We start from the raw sequence: 15,299 nt of genomic DNA, 5'->3' as shown, positions 1-15,299 counted from the left end.
AGTTTCTGGCTTTTTACTAAGGGTGTTCATACAGCTTGAAAAAATGCATTCTTAGCCATGAGACAAAAGTTGACTTTTTCTTTATGATACTGAGCTACTACTTTAGATATGTTTGTGTTAAAGATTTATCCCATTTACTTCACTGTTGCCCTGAGATCTTAAGTAGACAGAGGGCAAAAGCATTAATTAATTAATTAAAATCAACTTTTTACAGTATTTCTGCTTTCCTTTTTTTAAAGGAATAACTGGGAAATCTTTTTAAAAGCCAATGCTATTACATAAATACACTTAACTGAAGAAGTCTAAAGAACTTAGCGTGTGCTTTTTTATACCAAGCCTGAGATGTCTCAAACTCTCTTTTTGAGTTGGCAATAGATCCTTCAATACCTGAATGCTGTGGAGACCAGGGAATGGCAAGCTTCTTGAAAAGAAAGGCTTCCAATGTTTTGGTTTGCTGATATCAAAATTTATCCTTCCTGGGGAATCATATTCTTGCATATTAAACCAGATCTACAGGAAAGCAAATTTGGTTTAGCTTTCAGCATATAATCACACCTATGTAACACATTCCACTTATATAGCACTAAAATACTATATAATGTTAACCTGCTGTAGCAATTTTTTCTTCTGTTCTAAGCTGCATTTCCACCCCTCTGGTGGAAATTGTGTGACTGCTGCACAATTTATTCCTGAATTCTGATTAAATTCCTCCCAAGAGCCCAAGCCAGTGCTGCTGTGGCTGTGATGCCTGGTAGCTGCTGCACCCCAGCACCACTGCTTTTTTAAGTGTACCTTTTAGAATACAAGCAGAGACTGCAGACACACAAGACACAGCTTCTGTGCACATTTTGTCAGCAAGTGGAACCCATGTCTTGCACTCCCCATCTTTACAGACATTAATTTTGGCCTCTGCACCTAGTCTGGAGCATGCAGGCACTGTAGGATTCATTAAGTAACTGTTTCTAAGGCTGCAAAATGTACCAGCACTTACTACGTAAATGTGTGTGACCCCTTATAGCTGAGCTTCTGTGTAGAGCCTTCTAGGACAGCTGGTTCTGCCCCAGCTGGATGTGAGGTGGTGTGGCTGTCCTGGCAGCACACCTTGCTCAGTCTCACTGAGACTGGAATTGGGTGCCTTGAAAGATGTTGTTGTGTTCTGCAGTTCAAGTCAGTGCTTAAGTTCTTAGCTGCTTCTTCCAGCAATCAACAACTGAGTTACATTTTTCTTAACTGTAGGCTTACTACTGCTTAAAAAAACACCAAACAACTCTTATCACTCCCCAAAATGCTTTCAGTGAAAGAAGTGACACTTTTAAATAAATGTGCTTTACAATTTTAAGCTCTCATCTAAAGTCAGGATCTGTGTTTGTAATAGAACATAGAAAATTAAATAACAAAACAGAACTTATTGCTTGGCATTCCAAAAAACTGAGGAGCAAACTTTTAAACTCAACTTCCAGTTTCCATTCAAATAAACCCTAGGATTCTTTCTTTAAGTTTGCTTTCTATTTTCTCACTTTCAGACTTTCAGACACATCTTTCTACCTTGTCATCATGCCTCTGTTTGTGTCCCCAGAACCTGGGAGGTCTGTCTTCCAACCAAGCCAGGGAATGCTGCAGGCAGCAGAGTTCCCAGCGTTTCTGAGCCTCCCAGTGCAGGCTCAGCACCCAGTCTGCACAGAGCTGCACAGCTCTTACAATCTCTCCTCTCTCACCCCACTATCTTGGAGAGTTTACAGCCACACAATAAATAATACATTATGAACATGCACTACTATTACTTGTGTATTTTCAAATAAATGGGAGGACTTGATGCCAGGCAGAAAACCAGTATCATTTTTGTACCCTGAGGTGCCAGCTGTGCATTGTGCACATTGAACCGTTCAGTCTGTGCCCAGTATCACATGGGCAACTCAAGTGATTCCTTTATACTTTTTTTCTCGTTTTTCAGTCACATTTCATCTGCAAACTATTATCTTTGAGGAATGACTACTTCTCACCTAAGCAGTTGTAATCTTAGGCCATTCACTCTGGGAAACATGTAAGTAAAACTCAGTAATGAAAATTACATTAACAGGTCTCTTGATCCACCTAAGTGCTGAATAAAAAAAAAATCTTTCTTATTTGAAGTATTTAAAGTAGTTGAAAAACCTACTTAAGATTTAATAGTATTTCTAATAAATAATAGCCTAAATATGTTTACAATGATGAACAAATGATGCCAAAGGTTAAAAAAAAAAATAAAAATAAAAATCAACTTATTAACCCTTACATGTACAGAACTGTGAGAAGACTGGGTGCACTTACATTATCACAGCTGATCAGACAGTACACATTTTTTAAGGAGCAGAAAGTATCATACTGCCCATAAAAACATCCAGTACTGGGATTCCAAATTACATACTGACTTTGTTCCAAAGTTAATACATACGCAGTTGGTCCCTAGGAAGGAAAAAAAAAAAGTATGAGAAAGATGTTTGAAAATTAGCTAGAAGGACAGTATGCTAAGTATTCTTTGGATTACTATATTTTCACTACTGGGCTTGATAGGGCTTTTTAGGGCAAACTGCTTGGAAGAATTTACAGGTTCATTATGGTTCAAGACTTGCATAATAATGTGGCAGAGAAATGTCAGACATGCAGAACTCTGAGCCATTCTTAACATACATATTCTGAAAGCTGTCTTGTCTCAGCTACAAACAGATGTGAAATTCCACATACAGGAATGTTTACCAGATGCCACTTCAGTATCAACACATCCTGCTTGGCTACTGCCACAGCTCTCATCCAAGGGAATCTCCGAGATGAAGGACTCCCATCAGGCAGCACACTCTGTGTCTCAGCCATCATCCTCCTTCTCAGGCACATAAGGAATTTCCCAACTCTCTTTACAATCTCTATCAGGAATCCCTAAAACTGCTCTCCTATGTTCTTGTCATCCCTTACATTTTCCAGGTATCTTGAAATACCTGGAATAAATCCCCTCCTTAGAAAACGCTTTCTTAATGACTACCATAAGATTTTGAGGGGAAAGAATGTATCTGAGTACCTGTTCCTGTCACTGCAGTATCTCAGAATGTGCTTAAGAAACTAGCTTAGACAGAATTTTTTACCAGAAAAACCTTTCACATGTATGTAGAAATTTGCATTATAAACAGTTACCAGCTTTTTGAAAAGAGCAGTATTGGTCAGTTGGGAATCTGAGTGCTTCCTTGAGAACAAAGGCACCTCTCAAGCAGCAAAACAACCTCAGTGTTTGAGTTCTGGGCCAGTCTGAGCCCAGCTGTTGCCAGAGTGGCTCCCAGCAGCCCAAGGCAGAGCACAGGCCTCACCTGCCTGCATTACTGCAGGCACAGGGAGAGGGACTTGTTCAGCCTGACCCAATCTATCTTTACTACTGCTCCAGCTCTGCCATCAGCCAGAGAATCAGCAGATGTGTGTGACCACTAAGAATCCCTGGCATGCCCCATGCCTTCTCCTATCACCTCTGAACCTGTACCAGGTCCCACAAACTCTGTCAGAGTCTGAGTATCCACTACTGAGATGCTGTGAAGGGACTGTCTCCATCAATTTGTCCTGTATACATAATTTATACAAGCTAAAGTCAAATTAAGGGTTACAGATGCTTGCTACTGTACTATTATGACAACTGTTACCAGTTTCAGCATGGAAACAGAGGTCCAGGAAAAAAACTCAGACATATGCTAATATATACTTTCAATTTTTTATTTGCTTCTCTGAAAAGAATCAGTTCCCAGCACCAATGTTTAGACAATATCCTGGAAAAACATCCCAGCAAGAAACAACCCATTGCTGGGGGCAAAAGACTTCACAAAACAAAAGTCAATACTTAGGCCAAATGAAAGAACTCTCTTACCTCAGGAATGGCATTTCCAATGATAAGCCAGGCTTTTTTCCCCATACCAAGAAAATAATTGCACAAGAGCACGGCATGTTCTTCTTCGTCTCCCGCCAGAAGATACAGAAATTGCTAATTGAGGTATTAAAAAAAAAAGGTTTTTCTAGGCATTTATCAACTTAGAATATTTGATAACGTTTCTTAACACATCTGAAGCAAGGAGTCCTCTCAGATTTTTGCAACTAATCTTCACCGTTTATTGGTCACTGCTTCAACACCGATGAAGAGTGAACGGTGTGAGAATCCATGATCTTATCACAAGAACCAGGGTCTTGTCTTTTTTAGAAAGACCATTTTTCAGAAATGTTCTGAAATTATAAAAACTTAATCTATGATAAATGAGGTCTGCTGTTACTCTCTAAATGACAGGATTTGTGTGACAGAGAAGGCTAAATATGCCATTATTGCTTACACTACATGCAATGACTTTTCTGTAGTTCCTTGGAATGACAATGATCCATTTTAAGTCTAGTTGTAAAGTCTCTATCAATCAGTATCCCTTCACTTGTGCATGACTGTGACATTATGGACTGGTTTATAACTGAGAAAAAATGGGAGAAACTTTAAAGCCTTAATGTATTCTTAGCTTATTGCAACCTATCAAAGATTAAATTTTTGGCTCAGGTCAGAATAGCAGCTTCTTTAAAGCTTTGGTCCTTATTCTTTGAAACAACTGGCTCAAAGAAAAATATTCCTCACAATAACAGAATCACAGAATAATTTAGGTTGGAAGGGACCTCAAGAGCTAATCTAGTGCAACCTCTCTCCAAAATCAGTGGCCACTAGGACGTTCCATCACATTCAAGAGGATAAAGAACTTATTTATAATGCATTGCTTACATCTGATGTACTCCATAAATCACAAATTCCGGCAAATGACACACTATCTGGCAAAAAAGGAATCAAAGCAACATATCGAGCCACCAGCTCCTGCAAGAAAACAAAACAGAGCAAGTCACCCCTTTAATTCTAAATGTTCTAGTGTTACTATACCAGATGTGAAGAATATTGCTGTTTCCACTCAATGACAAAACACTTAGTAACCTCAGTACAGTAGCAGCTAGCTCATTTTAGAATTTGTATCAAAGGCTGTTATGATATACTGCCATTGAGATTTGGCATAATTCTTTGTCTTTTAAAAGACAATACTCATTAATACACTTATTTTTTTCCCCTGAGAAGACAAATATTATTTTACAGTATCATTATAGTTGGACTTACTGTGTATTACACAAAGTCATTCACAGTCATTAGTACTTGCATTTTGTATCTGTAATTTTCCCTTTGCATAAGGTGCAGCTGTACAGCAGAGACACAAAGCTGGGATTTGCTTATGTGCACGTGCACAGGCAAACAAACATCTTGAAATCCGTATCTCAGAGACTTCACTATCAAAAGATTTCTAAATACTTACTGCTGCTGTTTGAGATCCATCTGGGACAGCATCAAGAAGCTCCTGTGGTGGATTCAGAGGTTTGATATATCTGGTAATAAAAACTGTTTTTCCATCAAGGTCAATTACAGTTGTTAGGCACTGGCGGCTTGGAAACTTTGATGTACATTCAGCTTCATATTTTTCTGCTGCCTGGAGCAGTTTCTCATCTTCTTGGGTATCAAACTTCAAAAGACAGTAGAATTTATATAAAAACAGGTTTATTTATAGTTTGGACTTAAGTCTTTACTTATATTTGGTCATTTTTCACCATTTAGAGGACAATAAAAAGTGTTAAATTCTTTCTAATAGCACTTTGAACTCACCTTGTAGTATAAAGTTTTGCTTACAGACATAAAAAGAAGGTCAAGGCAATGGAAAATCAGGTAATCTGCATTCACTTAGGAATGCCCACAATGATCTGTATGTATAAGCTGGCTTTATTAAAGCACTGAAAAATGTGGTGAAAGTTATGGCCAAGTAACACTGGGGGCATGAGGATGTAACACCACATATTAAGTCAAAAGTAAACAATTAGGTTAGGTACTAATCCTGTGTGCTATTCCTACAGCACTCCATTAAAATCACAATAGACAATATGCATAAAGTCCCAGTTAATACTGCAACAACACTGCTCAGTGCCAAAATATTTGCAGAGAAAGTTCACATGATTTTAGGTGAATCCTTATAATTCAAAGGCATCGAAAATTTTCACATTTTTAAATGAGATTTTTCAGAAGCAAATGTAGGACTCAAAAGCACATATTAATTATCTAACACTGACAATTATTTCATGAAGATTAGAAGATGTCATCTTCCAAAGGCACTAAGATTGGTCAAAATTATCTATTTAGAATTCCTTGTAGACTTCTAATAGTGCTGAGAGTTAAAGTTCATCCTTCGTAATATTTTTTGTTTCAATTAAGCCACTTTTGTCATTTTTTACTCTTCTTAAACTAAACTGAAGTGGAACAGCTGGGCACTGCCCTGCAGCTAGACCTCCAAGTTAGAAGAGAAGGCACACAGTGGTGATTCTTCTCAACCACAATTAAAAGCAGAAAAGTAGAGCCTCTGGCACATTGTAAATTTTAATGTAGAAATTTACTGCAAATATTACTGGCAAATAAGCAATTACTATGTCACAATCAAGTAACACTAATTGCAGAAAGGTTGCTGAATGGCACAAACCCAAGCTAAATCTTAAGCTGGGAACACCCAGAGTATCTCAACTGATTTGTTAATATTGTACCTTCTTAAGCATTTCATTCATCTAACAGAGGTTCAGGAAGGACAGCAGGTAAGAGGAAAAATAAGTAAAGAAACAAAAAAGGAATTTTAAAATTAAAATAAAATTATGCTTAGCATCCTAAAACACTATACAAGTATTTCAAATTAACTGCAGGTCAGGAATAGGAAGAAAGTATGGCAAACTATTTAGTTATTTTTTTTTTCCATAATACACAAACCTCTTTCTATAATAAGTGTATGTGTTGCATCTGGAGAGTTGCAGCAAATAATTGTAACCACTATTGCTGTTGGTCTAAGGCACTTCCATTTTACTAATGAAACTGACAAAAATAGCAGCTGCTGTTTAGGAATTATTATCTTCAAGATCACGAGGCATGCATGAAGCCATAAATAATAAATGCTTATTTGAACATAAACACAGAAGCAAGAAAATGCTCTTTGCACCTGCCACCTCTTTTTTGTCCACTGTTCACAAATACTCACACGAACGCTTTATTGTTTACACAAATACATGGAAAAAACTACATGCTCACAGATAGGAATGCAAGTTTGCTTTCTCTTAAGACTAAAATTAGATACCTGGGCAAAGTTATTTCTCATGCATTAAGTGCACGTCTCACTTAATGGTGCATCTAATTAAATTGAACTGAGATAAAAAAATTGAAATAAAATGCTCCAAATTTGTATGAATGTCCTTCTGTATTCATGCCCTTTGGCACACTAAGGAGACCTATTAATATGCATCTCATAACAGCACCACTGGAAACAAAGAGCAAGAATGTGATGAATTAGTGATTAGTTACCTTCTCTCTGACAGACTCTCCAGGGATGAGCTGTGGTTCAATGGTAATAAACAGTGTTATATATGAGCCCTCACTCAGATTTCGCACAGAATCATAACCTCTCTCCATGCCCACGTTCTTTTCTTTGCTGTAGCCAAGGAGGACTGGAGGAATATTGACCTTAAACGTACCATCAATCTACAACAGATACAGAAAAATACTTCTCATTAAAAGCAAAAAAGCAGAAGTTCCCTCTCACAAAAATTTGCTACTTGTGTCTGTATATTTTCTTCTTTTGATTGTTATTTTAAGTTACAAAACAATAAATGAGAGAATATGACATTTATGTTGATTAACTGTGGGGAAAATACAAGATATTTAATTGTTAAATATATTAATCACAACTTCAGCCTTTTTTGCATCTTATGAATACTAATATTTAATGAAATGGAAATCATACACACTAGTTCACAGAGAAAAAAAGAGTGCCAGCATTTCACAACTTTTCTTTCAAATAGCAAACTCTACATGGCTCTGTTTGCCTGGAAAAATGAAAAAAATGGCAAAATACAGGTTGCACAACTATGCTTCTCAAGGCAGCAGCAGTCCAACAGGCTTTTGCCTGTAAGTGATGTGGGAATGATGGTCCAGCATCTCAGAGATGGACCCTCTTCCATGCACAACCTATTGATGTTTCTTGGGTGGAACTGGAACCGTTTATGCAGCTTCCACACAGAAGTGCTCTGACAGCCACCAGCCCTTTGCAGCTGCCCCTGCTACCACAAACAGAGAGTAAGGTCTTTCTGAAGGGCTGGCTGCAACAAGAGATGGCAACCCCCACACTTGCTTGGGCAGTTTTCAATAGTGGAAGTACCCAGCTTTAAAAGAAAAGCAAAAAATTTGCCAAGCTACTAATTTGGACACAATTAAGGAAACTGCCACCAAGAAGGGTACCTTCAGTGGATGTGGAAAATGGACAGATGACTCACTGGCATGGCTCATCAAACATTTAAGAACAAAATTAAGTTTTGATGAGGAGAAAACTAAATATATCACTCAGAATTTCTGCTACAGTATATTAGAACAGGATGATGAAATGCTTCATTTGCTACTGAGATTTAGTTGCTAGATGCACCTTGATAAAACCACTGTGCTGATCAGGCTTTTTGAGATTCCATATGAAATCCTGTTCAAGATTCAAAAGAATCTCTACTGCTGGGAAGATCTATACAAGCACTCACATTCTGCTTAGGCAATCACAAACTGCCACACCTCCTCAAAGAGAGTCAGAAGTGCATCTGACAGGAATTCTGGAGCTACTCTGGTTCTACAGCAGAAAGACCAAGAAGCTGAAGAACAGAGGTTGACATCAGTATGGGAAATCCTTAAAGATGGAATGTGGATGGTGGCTGTGTCCTTCAATACATAAACAGTCTGTTAAAATGTTAAATCTGCCCATTAAGTCTCTCAGGACTGTGAGCAAACACACTTCTCAGGTGGATTTCATTCATTCAACATGGAACAATTCCCTAGAAATGAGCACTGGATCATGTTGTTTCTTGTTTGTTGACCTATAGCAATGGTGGTCATATTATGTGACATTGTCTACACAGGATGGCCAAAGACTCATGAAAAGAAGGTCAGATCTTCTTGCTATTTACATCTTCTTTAAAATCTCCACGCTCCAGGGCACCACAGCCCTCAAACAGATAACTGATTAACCTCCCAAGCTGAAGAGAGCATATTATTAATGATCTAGCAGAAACAAGAAGACTAAGCCTGGTTAGACATACACTGTCCAAAATTTCTCAGCAATGAGAAGTATCCTATGCTTTCCTGAGTCCCGTGACAATTACATTCTGTTATGCTTTGCAGACAGACCAAGAATACCACTTTGATTACCAAGCACTGCCCTCAAATTAAATTAGACTCCTACAGATTTTTTCTCCACCCCAAGAATCTTCTGGGAGGTTTGGAGTATGCCTTGAAGTCCTGAAGGTTCTGAGAAGTGCCCCATATGGCCGGAGAATAGCAAATGAACGTGTCATTAAGAAAGCAACTGATGTCTCAGTTTCTTACTTCATGAAGATTCTGACTTGTGATCAGATTATTTGATCTACACATACAAGCAACTACCATACAGAAGTCCTACAGCTGCATTAAAATATGATAGGACTATCAATGGAAAGAAGTAGTTTTATTAAACTAAGTCCAGGATGACTGGGTGGACAAAAAAAAGCATTTCCTCTGTGAAGAAGTGCATACTTTATTACTACTCCCATGACTAACTGTTGCTATTTCTTGAAGAAAGCTTCCCTTGTAAAGTTCTAAAAATGGAAGAAAGAAGGGATTGGGAAAGGCAAAGATCAAAATCTTGTGACTCATGGAAAGTGTGAAGAAAAAGTTCAGTCAAAATCCCTCACCTATCTAGGTGATTCTATTCCTAGTTCATCTATCTAGGCTGTAAAATACCAGAGCCCTCAAAAGCCACTGAGAAAACCACCTAAAAATTCTGTGCTTTTAATCTTGCTTCTGAAGGAAGCCAGGCTGCATTGTCACTGTTGAATATGTTTTATCTCTTCTCCCTTCAAAACCTTGAACTTACTGGGAAATACTCATCAAACCTGTCAAAAAAATCCCAGTGGTTTCAAAGACATCTTCAAACAATTCCATAAAAATAAACTAACAATTACAAAGAACATAATTAAATCTGACATTCCATTTCCAGCTCTTTTCCATTCTCAGTTCTGCATTTTAATTCAAATAAAATCACTTACCCTTGCTTGAAAATATATGGTAGTAAACGGAATCTTAACACATCCCAGCCAGTGTCTCTCAATACGAGTGTGGATTCCACTTCCTCTTTCATGATCATCCTATTAAAAAGTTGCCCAACATAACACTTTGTAAGGTTCATTTCCTTTGATTCAATCAACAACTGAATCAAGGCATTAATAAAAATTCTGTATTAATTTTATGTAAGTATCAGTTCCATTACTAGTGCAGCAGTAATTATTGTACACACCTTTCAAGCACACCAGATGCTGAAAATATCTAAGAACATCACAGTCCATGATAAAATGTGCTTGCACCTTAGGGTCTAAGTCCTGTATAATCTGTGATGGAGAACTTAAAATTCTGACCAGGAGTCCACAAGACTCTTGTCAAAGTAAATGAAGCTCTGGTCTTCTAATGAAGTATTTTATTAGTATTTAGAAAAGCTTTTTGAAGTTAAAATTGTATGAAAATCTAAATAAATCCTGTGAAATGGAAAAACTGTTTTTGTGTGCGCTGCCCATCAGATTTCCCAATCTTTTATGATCAGCCTAGAATTATTTTAAAAAACCTCTGGCATGACATCCAAGTTTTAAGAGTGTAGCTTTCTTCCTTCTGCTTTATCAAGTATCATTTCAGATTTGAGGACAGAATTCCATTCTCAGTGAAATGTGTGCATTATTTATTTCTGGGTTATGTTTTCAAGAATGTTGAGTACTGCTATTTTTGTGTCTGCTGAATTGACTAGGAAAGCTTTCATTGGGTTCAACAGGGGAAGGAGTTGTGCCAACACTGAAAGCTTACAAAAATTTCTTGTTACTAGTACTTGCAATTTTTGTCTCATTCAAAAAAATTAATACAAACAACGAATAGATGGTTTGGGCTTTTTTTTTTTTTTAATTATTATTTCACCAAAGAGCTTGCAAAAAGAGATGAGACAAAGCGTAACAAGACAGTTAGTAAAAATACAAGAATTGGGATTACTCATCTGGAATGAAGTAAAAAACTCTGATTAAGGTTAAGAACAGAATTCAGATTACAATTCATATTGCCTCTCAGTTTTAGGATCTCCAATTTCATTAAATATCAGTAAAACATATTACATACATGTGTTCAACTCTAGAAGCACTTTATGTGGTACAAGCTGAATTTGTACAAAGTTTAACCCTGTAAAATTGCTCTCTCTGACAACCTTGTATCGACTAGATATAAAATCATAAGGAACAACAAAATAGAGAAAAGAGAGGCACAGGAGGGGGAAAGTTATTACATGGAAAAGTCTTGTTCTGACAACTTCAGAAAGCTCACAATGTACTCTAATATACACTGTCCTTCAATTATGAACTTACCTCTACAGCATCATGAAGTACTTCATCAAAAACATTAATGAAGACTTCATCTTTTACTGACTGCAAACTGTGGGTGCTGTAGTCACCATTAGGAGCTCTGAAGAGATCAAATAAATCAAAAAAGTGATTTGAACAGTATAGGAAAATGAGGATAAATCTGGATGCTCAAATTAAATTATTATTATTATGCAGAAATAATTTGCTTTCATTTTGCCATACCTAAATGGAAGCTCAAGTTCCTCGTTCCAGCAGGGGCTTGGACCTTCTGCTGTTGTTGTCCGGCAGACTGTTCGCTGAAAAGAAACTTCTACAAAAGGACGGACCAACACCTATAAATAGATATAAAAAGAAAGGAAACAGACTTCACCAGATGTGGAAATTCATCAGAGCACATTAAATTACACATTTCATGCATTTAGAAAAACATACATTGTGGCAATCAGGCTGGTTCAGCCCAGATATAACTTTAATTCATCTTAAATATTGCACTTCATGTGTTTCTAAGTATTTATGAAGCTTTAAAAAAATATTTTATACACTAGCATTTGCGAAAGTTTATGTGTATTCAGAATACTTGACATATTTATATACACTGCCAAAAACACCTTTTCTCCTGAGAGTGGAAAAGCTACAGGGTATCTAATCAAGGAAAGTAACTGAAACAGAACATGTGATGCAGACTCCAGTGGAAAAAAGTGCACTTGTATCCTCTTATCTGTAATCCGAGAAGCCTACAGCTACAATCCCAGCTGTCCCTGAAACTGGCTCCTATGACAGATAAGTAACTCCATCTAGACAAAACAAACCCCTAATGTGATTAAAAATGCCTTATTTAACAGTCAAATGCATATGGCAGAACCTTTTCTACATTTCAAAAAGCTGTAATTTTGAAGGAAAATCATAAGGAAACCAGTAAAAACCCTGAAGGTCTTTCATCTTCATTCACAAGGATGCTGAATTTCATTTCAAATAGCAAGCAATTGTAATTTCAGTGTCAGCCATAAGAATGGCTGTGCTGGTTTAGACTAGGAGTGTACTGGACCCAAAGTACAGCCTGTGAAAACAGCCAGCAGCCAATACACATGGAAAAGTTAGAACTGTGCAAGCATAGATGGTATTTTCTCCTATTACTCTTCCAGACTTCAAACATTTTTAGATGAAAGACCTTTCTAAGTCTGTAATGATTTTTCTACTAAGTAACTCCCAATGGATCACTCTTCTGCATACTTGTCCAATACCTCCTTTAGCACAAACCTTTCATCCACAGTACAGGTAAGCAACTTCTCTGGGCACCAACCGACTGCTGAATGAAGAATCACAACCTTCTTTTCAAGGTTTGTTTTGAACCTAACTTCTACCAGCTTCATTTGCCCATCACTCACATTTGTAATTACAGCACACGTAATAGTCAATCCTTATCCAGTGTCTTTGACTCGTCATTTTGTGCCCTTCTACCATATTTCTCCTCCTCTACTTGCAGCTATAGGTGTAAGTTCCACCACTTTTCACTGGGAAGGAGCCTTTCTGTGTATCTGACATCCTTATCACCCTTCTCTGAACCTTTTGCAGCTTTACTCTCTTTCTGGAGATCGAGCAGTGGGCAAGGCAACCTTGCCAATGAAGTACTGTTCTGAGGGTGAATGCTACTGGCTGTGGAAAAGAGGGATGCTCTCAGCTTCACAAAAAATGTCACTTTTGTGACATACCTGGTTGAATGCCCAGTCTGGGCTGTTAGGTGGGCTCTGAGCTGATGGAGAGGCTGCAAACATCTCATTAAAGGACCTTGAAGATTTTGATGGCTGTTGAAGTTTGCTATAAGAAGAAACAGACAACAACAACCAGGAAAGAAAGAGAAATCATTATAAAATATGAATCCCTCACATTGTCTATTGGCCATACAGAATTCTGGAAATACTCCTGATGTTTTTTGTTACAATTTTAACCTTGAGAAGATATTTATTAGATCAAGTAACACAAAATGCCAGAAAGGGATATTGAGTATACTTCTTACAAGCCTCATTGCAAAAGAGTACTTTGTGCCTAGAGGCTCTCTTTTCTGAAGAGTTTATCAACTACAGACTTTTTTTGCCTACTCCACACAATCTCTTTGAGCTACAAGTTTTTAAGTTCAAGTAGTTGAATCCCTGCAAAATTCATGAACAGTGTAGATTGCACAGCATTCAGGCAAGGCCTCTATGGCAAAAAAGAATTCATATGAATACTACAGATTTGTCAACCCATGAGTAAAGGAAAATATATGTTAAAACATTTATTTTTATAGTACTTCACATAGCTTTTTTTTTTTTTTTTTTTAATAAGATCACATTATAAACCATGAAAGAGTAACTATTCATGTATAAAGCAGCTCAAAATAAGATATTATATAATGCAAAAAGATTGGATGGGGTTTTACTTATTTTTGTAATTCTGGTAATGAAATGAATTTTTCATCTTCTTCTTTGAGTCGATGAGTTGCTTTTCTCAGTATCAATTTATTTACAAGTGCAACAGGACCTCTAATAAGTAAGAGAAAGAACAGCTGACAATTCTCAATTCTGTAACTGGCCAGTTTGGAAATACCTCTGAGGTAAATGCAAGGTATATTCCTTTTTGTGGGGGGGGGGAGAGAGAGAGAGAGAGAGAGAGAGTGAGAGAGAGAGAGAACACTGCATTAATACATTGCTTCTGGAGCTGAACCAGACTGTTCAGTGTCTCTACATGACACACCATCACGCAGTGCAGGCATTGTCTTAATGTGTCTGAGTGTAAAGGTCACCTTTAAAATTAGAGCGACATTAGGCTCAGTCTATTAACTTAAATGGTTCATCAAGGAGAAGACCAACATGCTGCACTCAGGAGGCAAATATAGTATCCCACAGTGAAGAACTGGATCTTTTAATATTTGTTTTTGGTATTTAATTAAGATATTATGAATTAAAATTTCCTTGAGTATTATCAAGAGGCTTGCTTAAGGGATAATTCATCTGGTATTACGAGAGTTATAATGCTGTCAAAGCTTTAACTTATCTTTCTGACAGTTTCTGGTAAAACATGTCTTGAATTTCACAGCTACTTTTCAGCTAATGAAAAATTATTATATTAATCTACAAACTTACAAAATATCAGTCCTTTATCATCATTAATAAAAAGATAAATGTATATATGCATGTTTTTATCATGAGAATCAAAACAGCACACGTGGCAGTAACATCTGTTGCTTCATCTGCCCTCAAAACAGTAGAAGCCAGAAAACAGATCTGTACTGGAAATAAGCTTTTTAAACATACCTCATCACTGGCTTTCTCACTGGAATATCATAGGCTCTGATGATGTTCACCAACAGTTTTATGTCTCCATCTGATAAATTCTGTGCTGTGACCTTCTTCCTTTCTTTTCTTCTTGGCCTTAATGGTCGTTTTGGCTCTGCCAGTTTAAAGAGGCTGAGTCCCAAAATGCTAATAATCATAAACCAGGTATTTAGTCAGTTTTGCATAGAATCCAGCATTGTAGTGTTACCATGACACACATGAAAATTATGCACTAATACAAAAAGGAAATATTTGCTCCTGCTAGTGCCAAACAAAACTCTCTGAAATGTCAAAATGTTGCAATTGTTTAGTACTGCACAATCCAGTTCTGTCTTATATTTCAAGAATTAACTTCAATGTGCAAAAAATTTTGGTTGTTTGGGGGTTTTTTCCCCCATAACTGTGTAAGGTGTAAAAAAGACAATTACACAGCTTCAAGATAGATCTAAACTACAGTGCTATAAACAAGGGATCTAGCAGATGATG

The 15,299-nt window shown here is 37.1% G+C and overlaps 1 protein-coding gene and 1 long non-coding RNA gene across 7 annotated transcripts in view; one reads left to right on the top strand and one right to left on the bottom strand.

Annotated features, from left to right (window-relative positions):
* The window catches only part of CC2D2A (coiled-coil and C2 domain containing 2A), a 53,901-nt gene that overhangs the window by 2,664 nt on the left and 35,938 nt on the right, over positions 1–15,299 (bottom strand). For all 6 annotated transcript variants that reach the window (XM_086890258.1, XM_086890260.1, XM_086890259.1 and 3 more), the window contains 11 exons: positions 14,793–14,960; positions 13,212–13,317; positions 11,725–11,834; positions 11,506–11,602; positions 10,159–10,257; positions 7,403–7,579; positions 5,334–5,537; positions 4,760–4,849; positions 3,878–3,991; positions 2,308–2,442; positions 388–510 (listed from right to left, as the gene is read on the bottom strand). In XM_086890258.1, the coding sequence (XP_086746384.1) occupies positions 388–510; positions 2,308–2,442; positions 3,878–3,991; positions 4,760–4,849; positions 5,334–5,537; positions 7,403–7,579; positions 10,159–10,257; positions 11,506–11,602; positions 11,725–11,834; positions 13,212–13,317; positions 14,793–14,960 (1,423 nt within the window). The remainder of the gene's footprint in view (positions 1–387; positions 511–2,307; positions 2,443–3,877; positions 3,992–4,759; positions 4,850–5,333; positions 5,538–7,402; positions 7,580–10,158; positions 10,258–11,505; positions 11,603–11,724; positions 11,835–13,211; positions 13,318–14,792; positions 14,961–15,299) is intronic.
* Positions 1,952–7,282, top strand: LOC147652940 (uncharacterized). Its single transcript, XR_015287158.1, has 2 exons — positions 1,952–2,041; positions 5,213–7,282. It is a non-coding gene; the product is annotated as an uncharacterized LOC147652940 (long non-coding RNA).

The sequence above is a fragment of the Cyanistes caeruleus genome, chromosome 5 (assembly GCF_971803275.1).
Source record: "Cyanistes caeruleus chromosome 5, bCyaCae1.hap1.1, whole genome shotgun sequence".
In the NCBI taxonomy this organism is placed as follows: Eukaryota; Metazoa; Chordata; class Aves; order Passeriformes; family Paridae; genus Cyanistes; species Cyanistes caeruleus.
The sequence above is the reverse complement of the archived record's forward strand: the minus strand, read 5'-3'. Positions and strand labels throughout refer to the sequence as shown.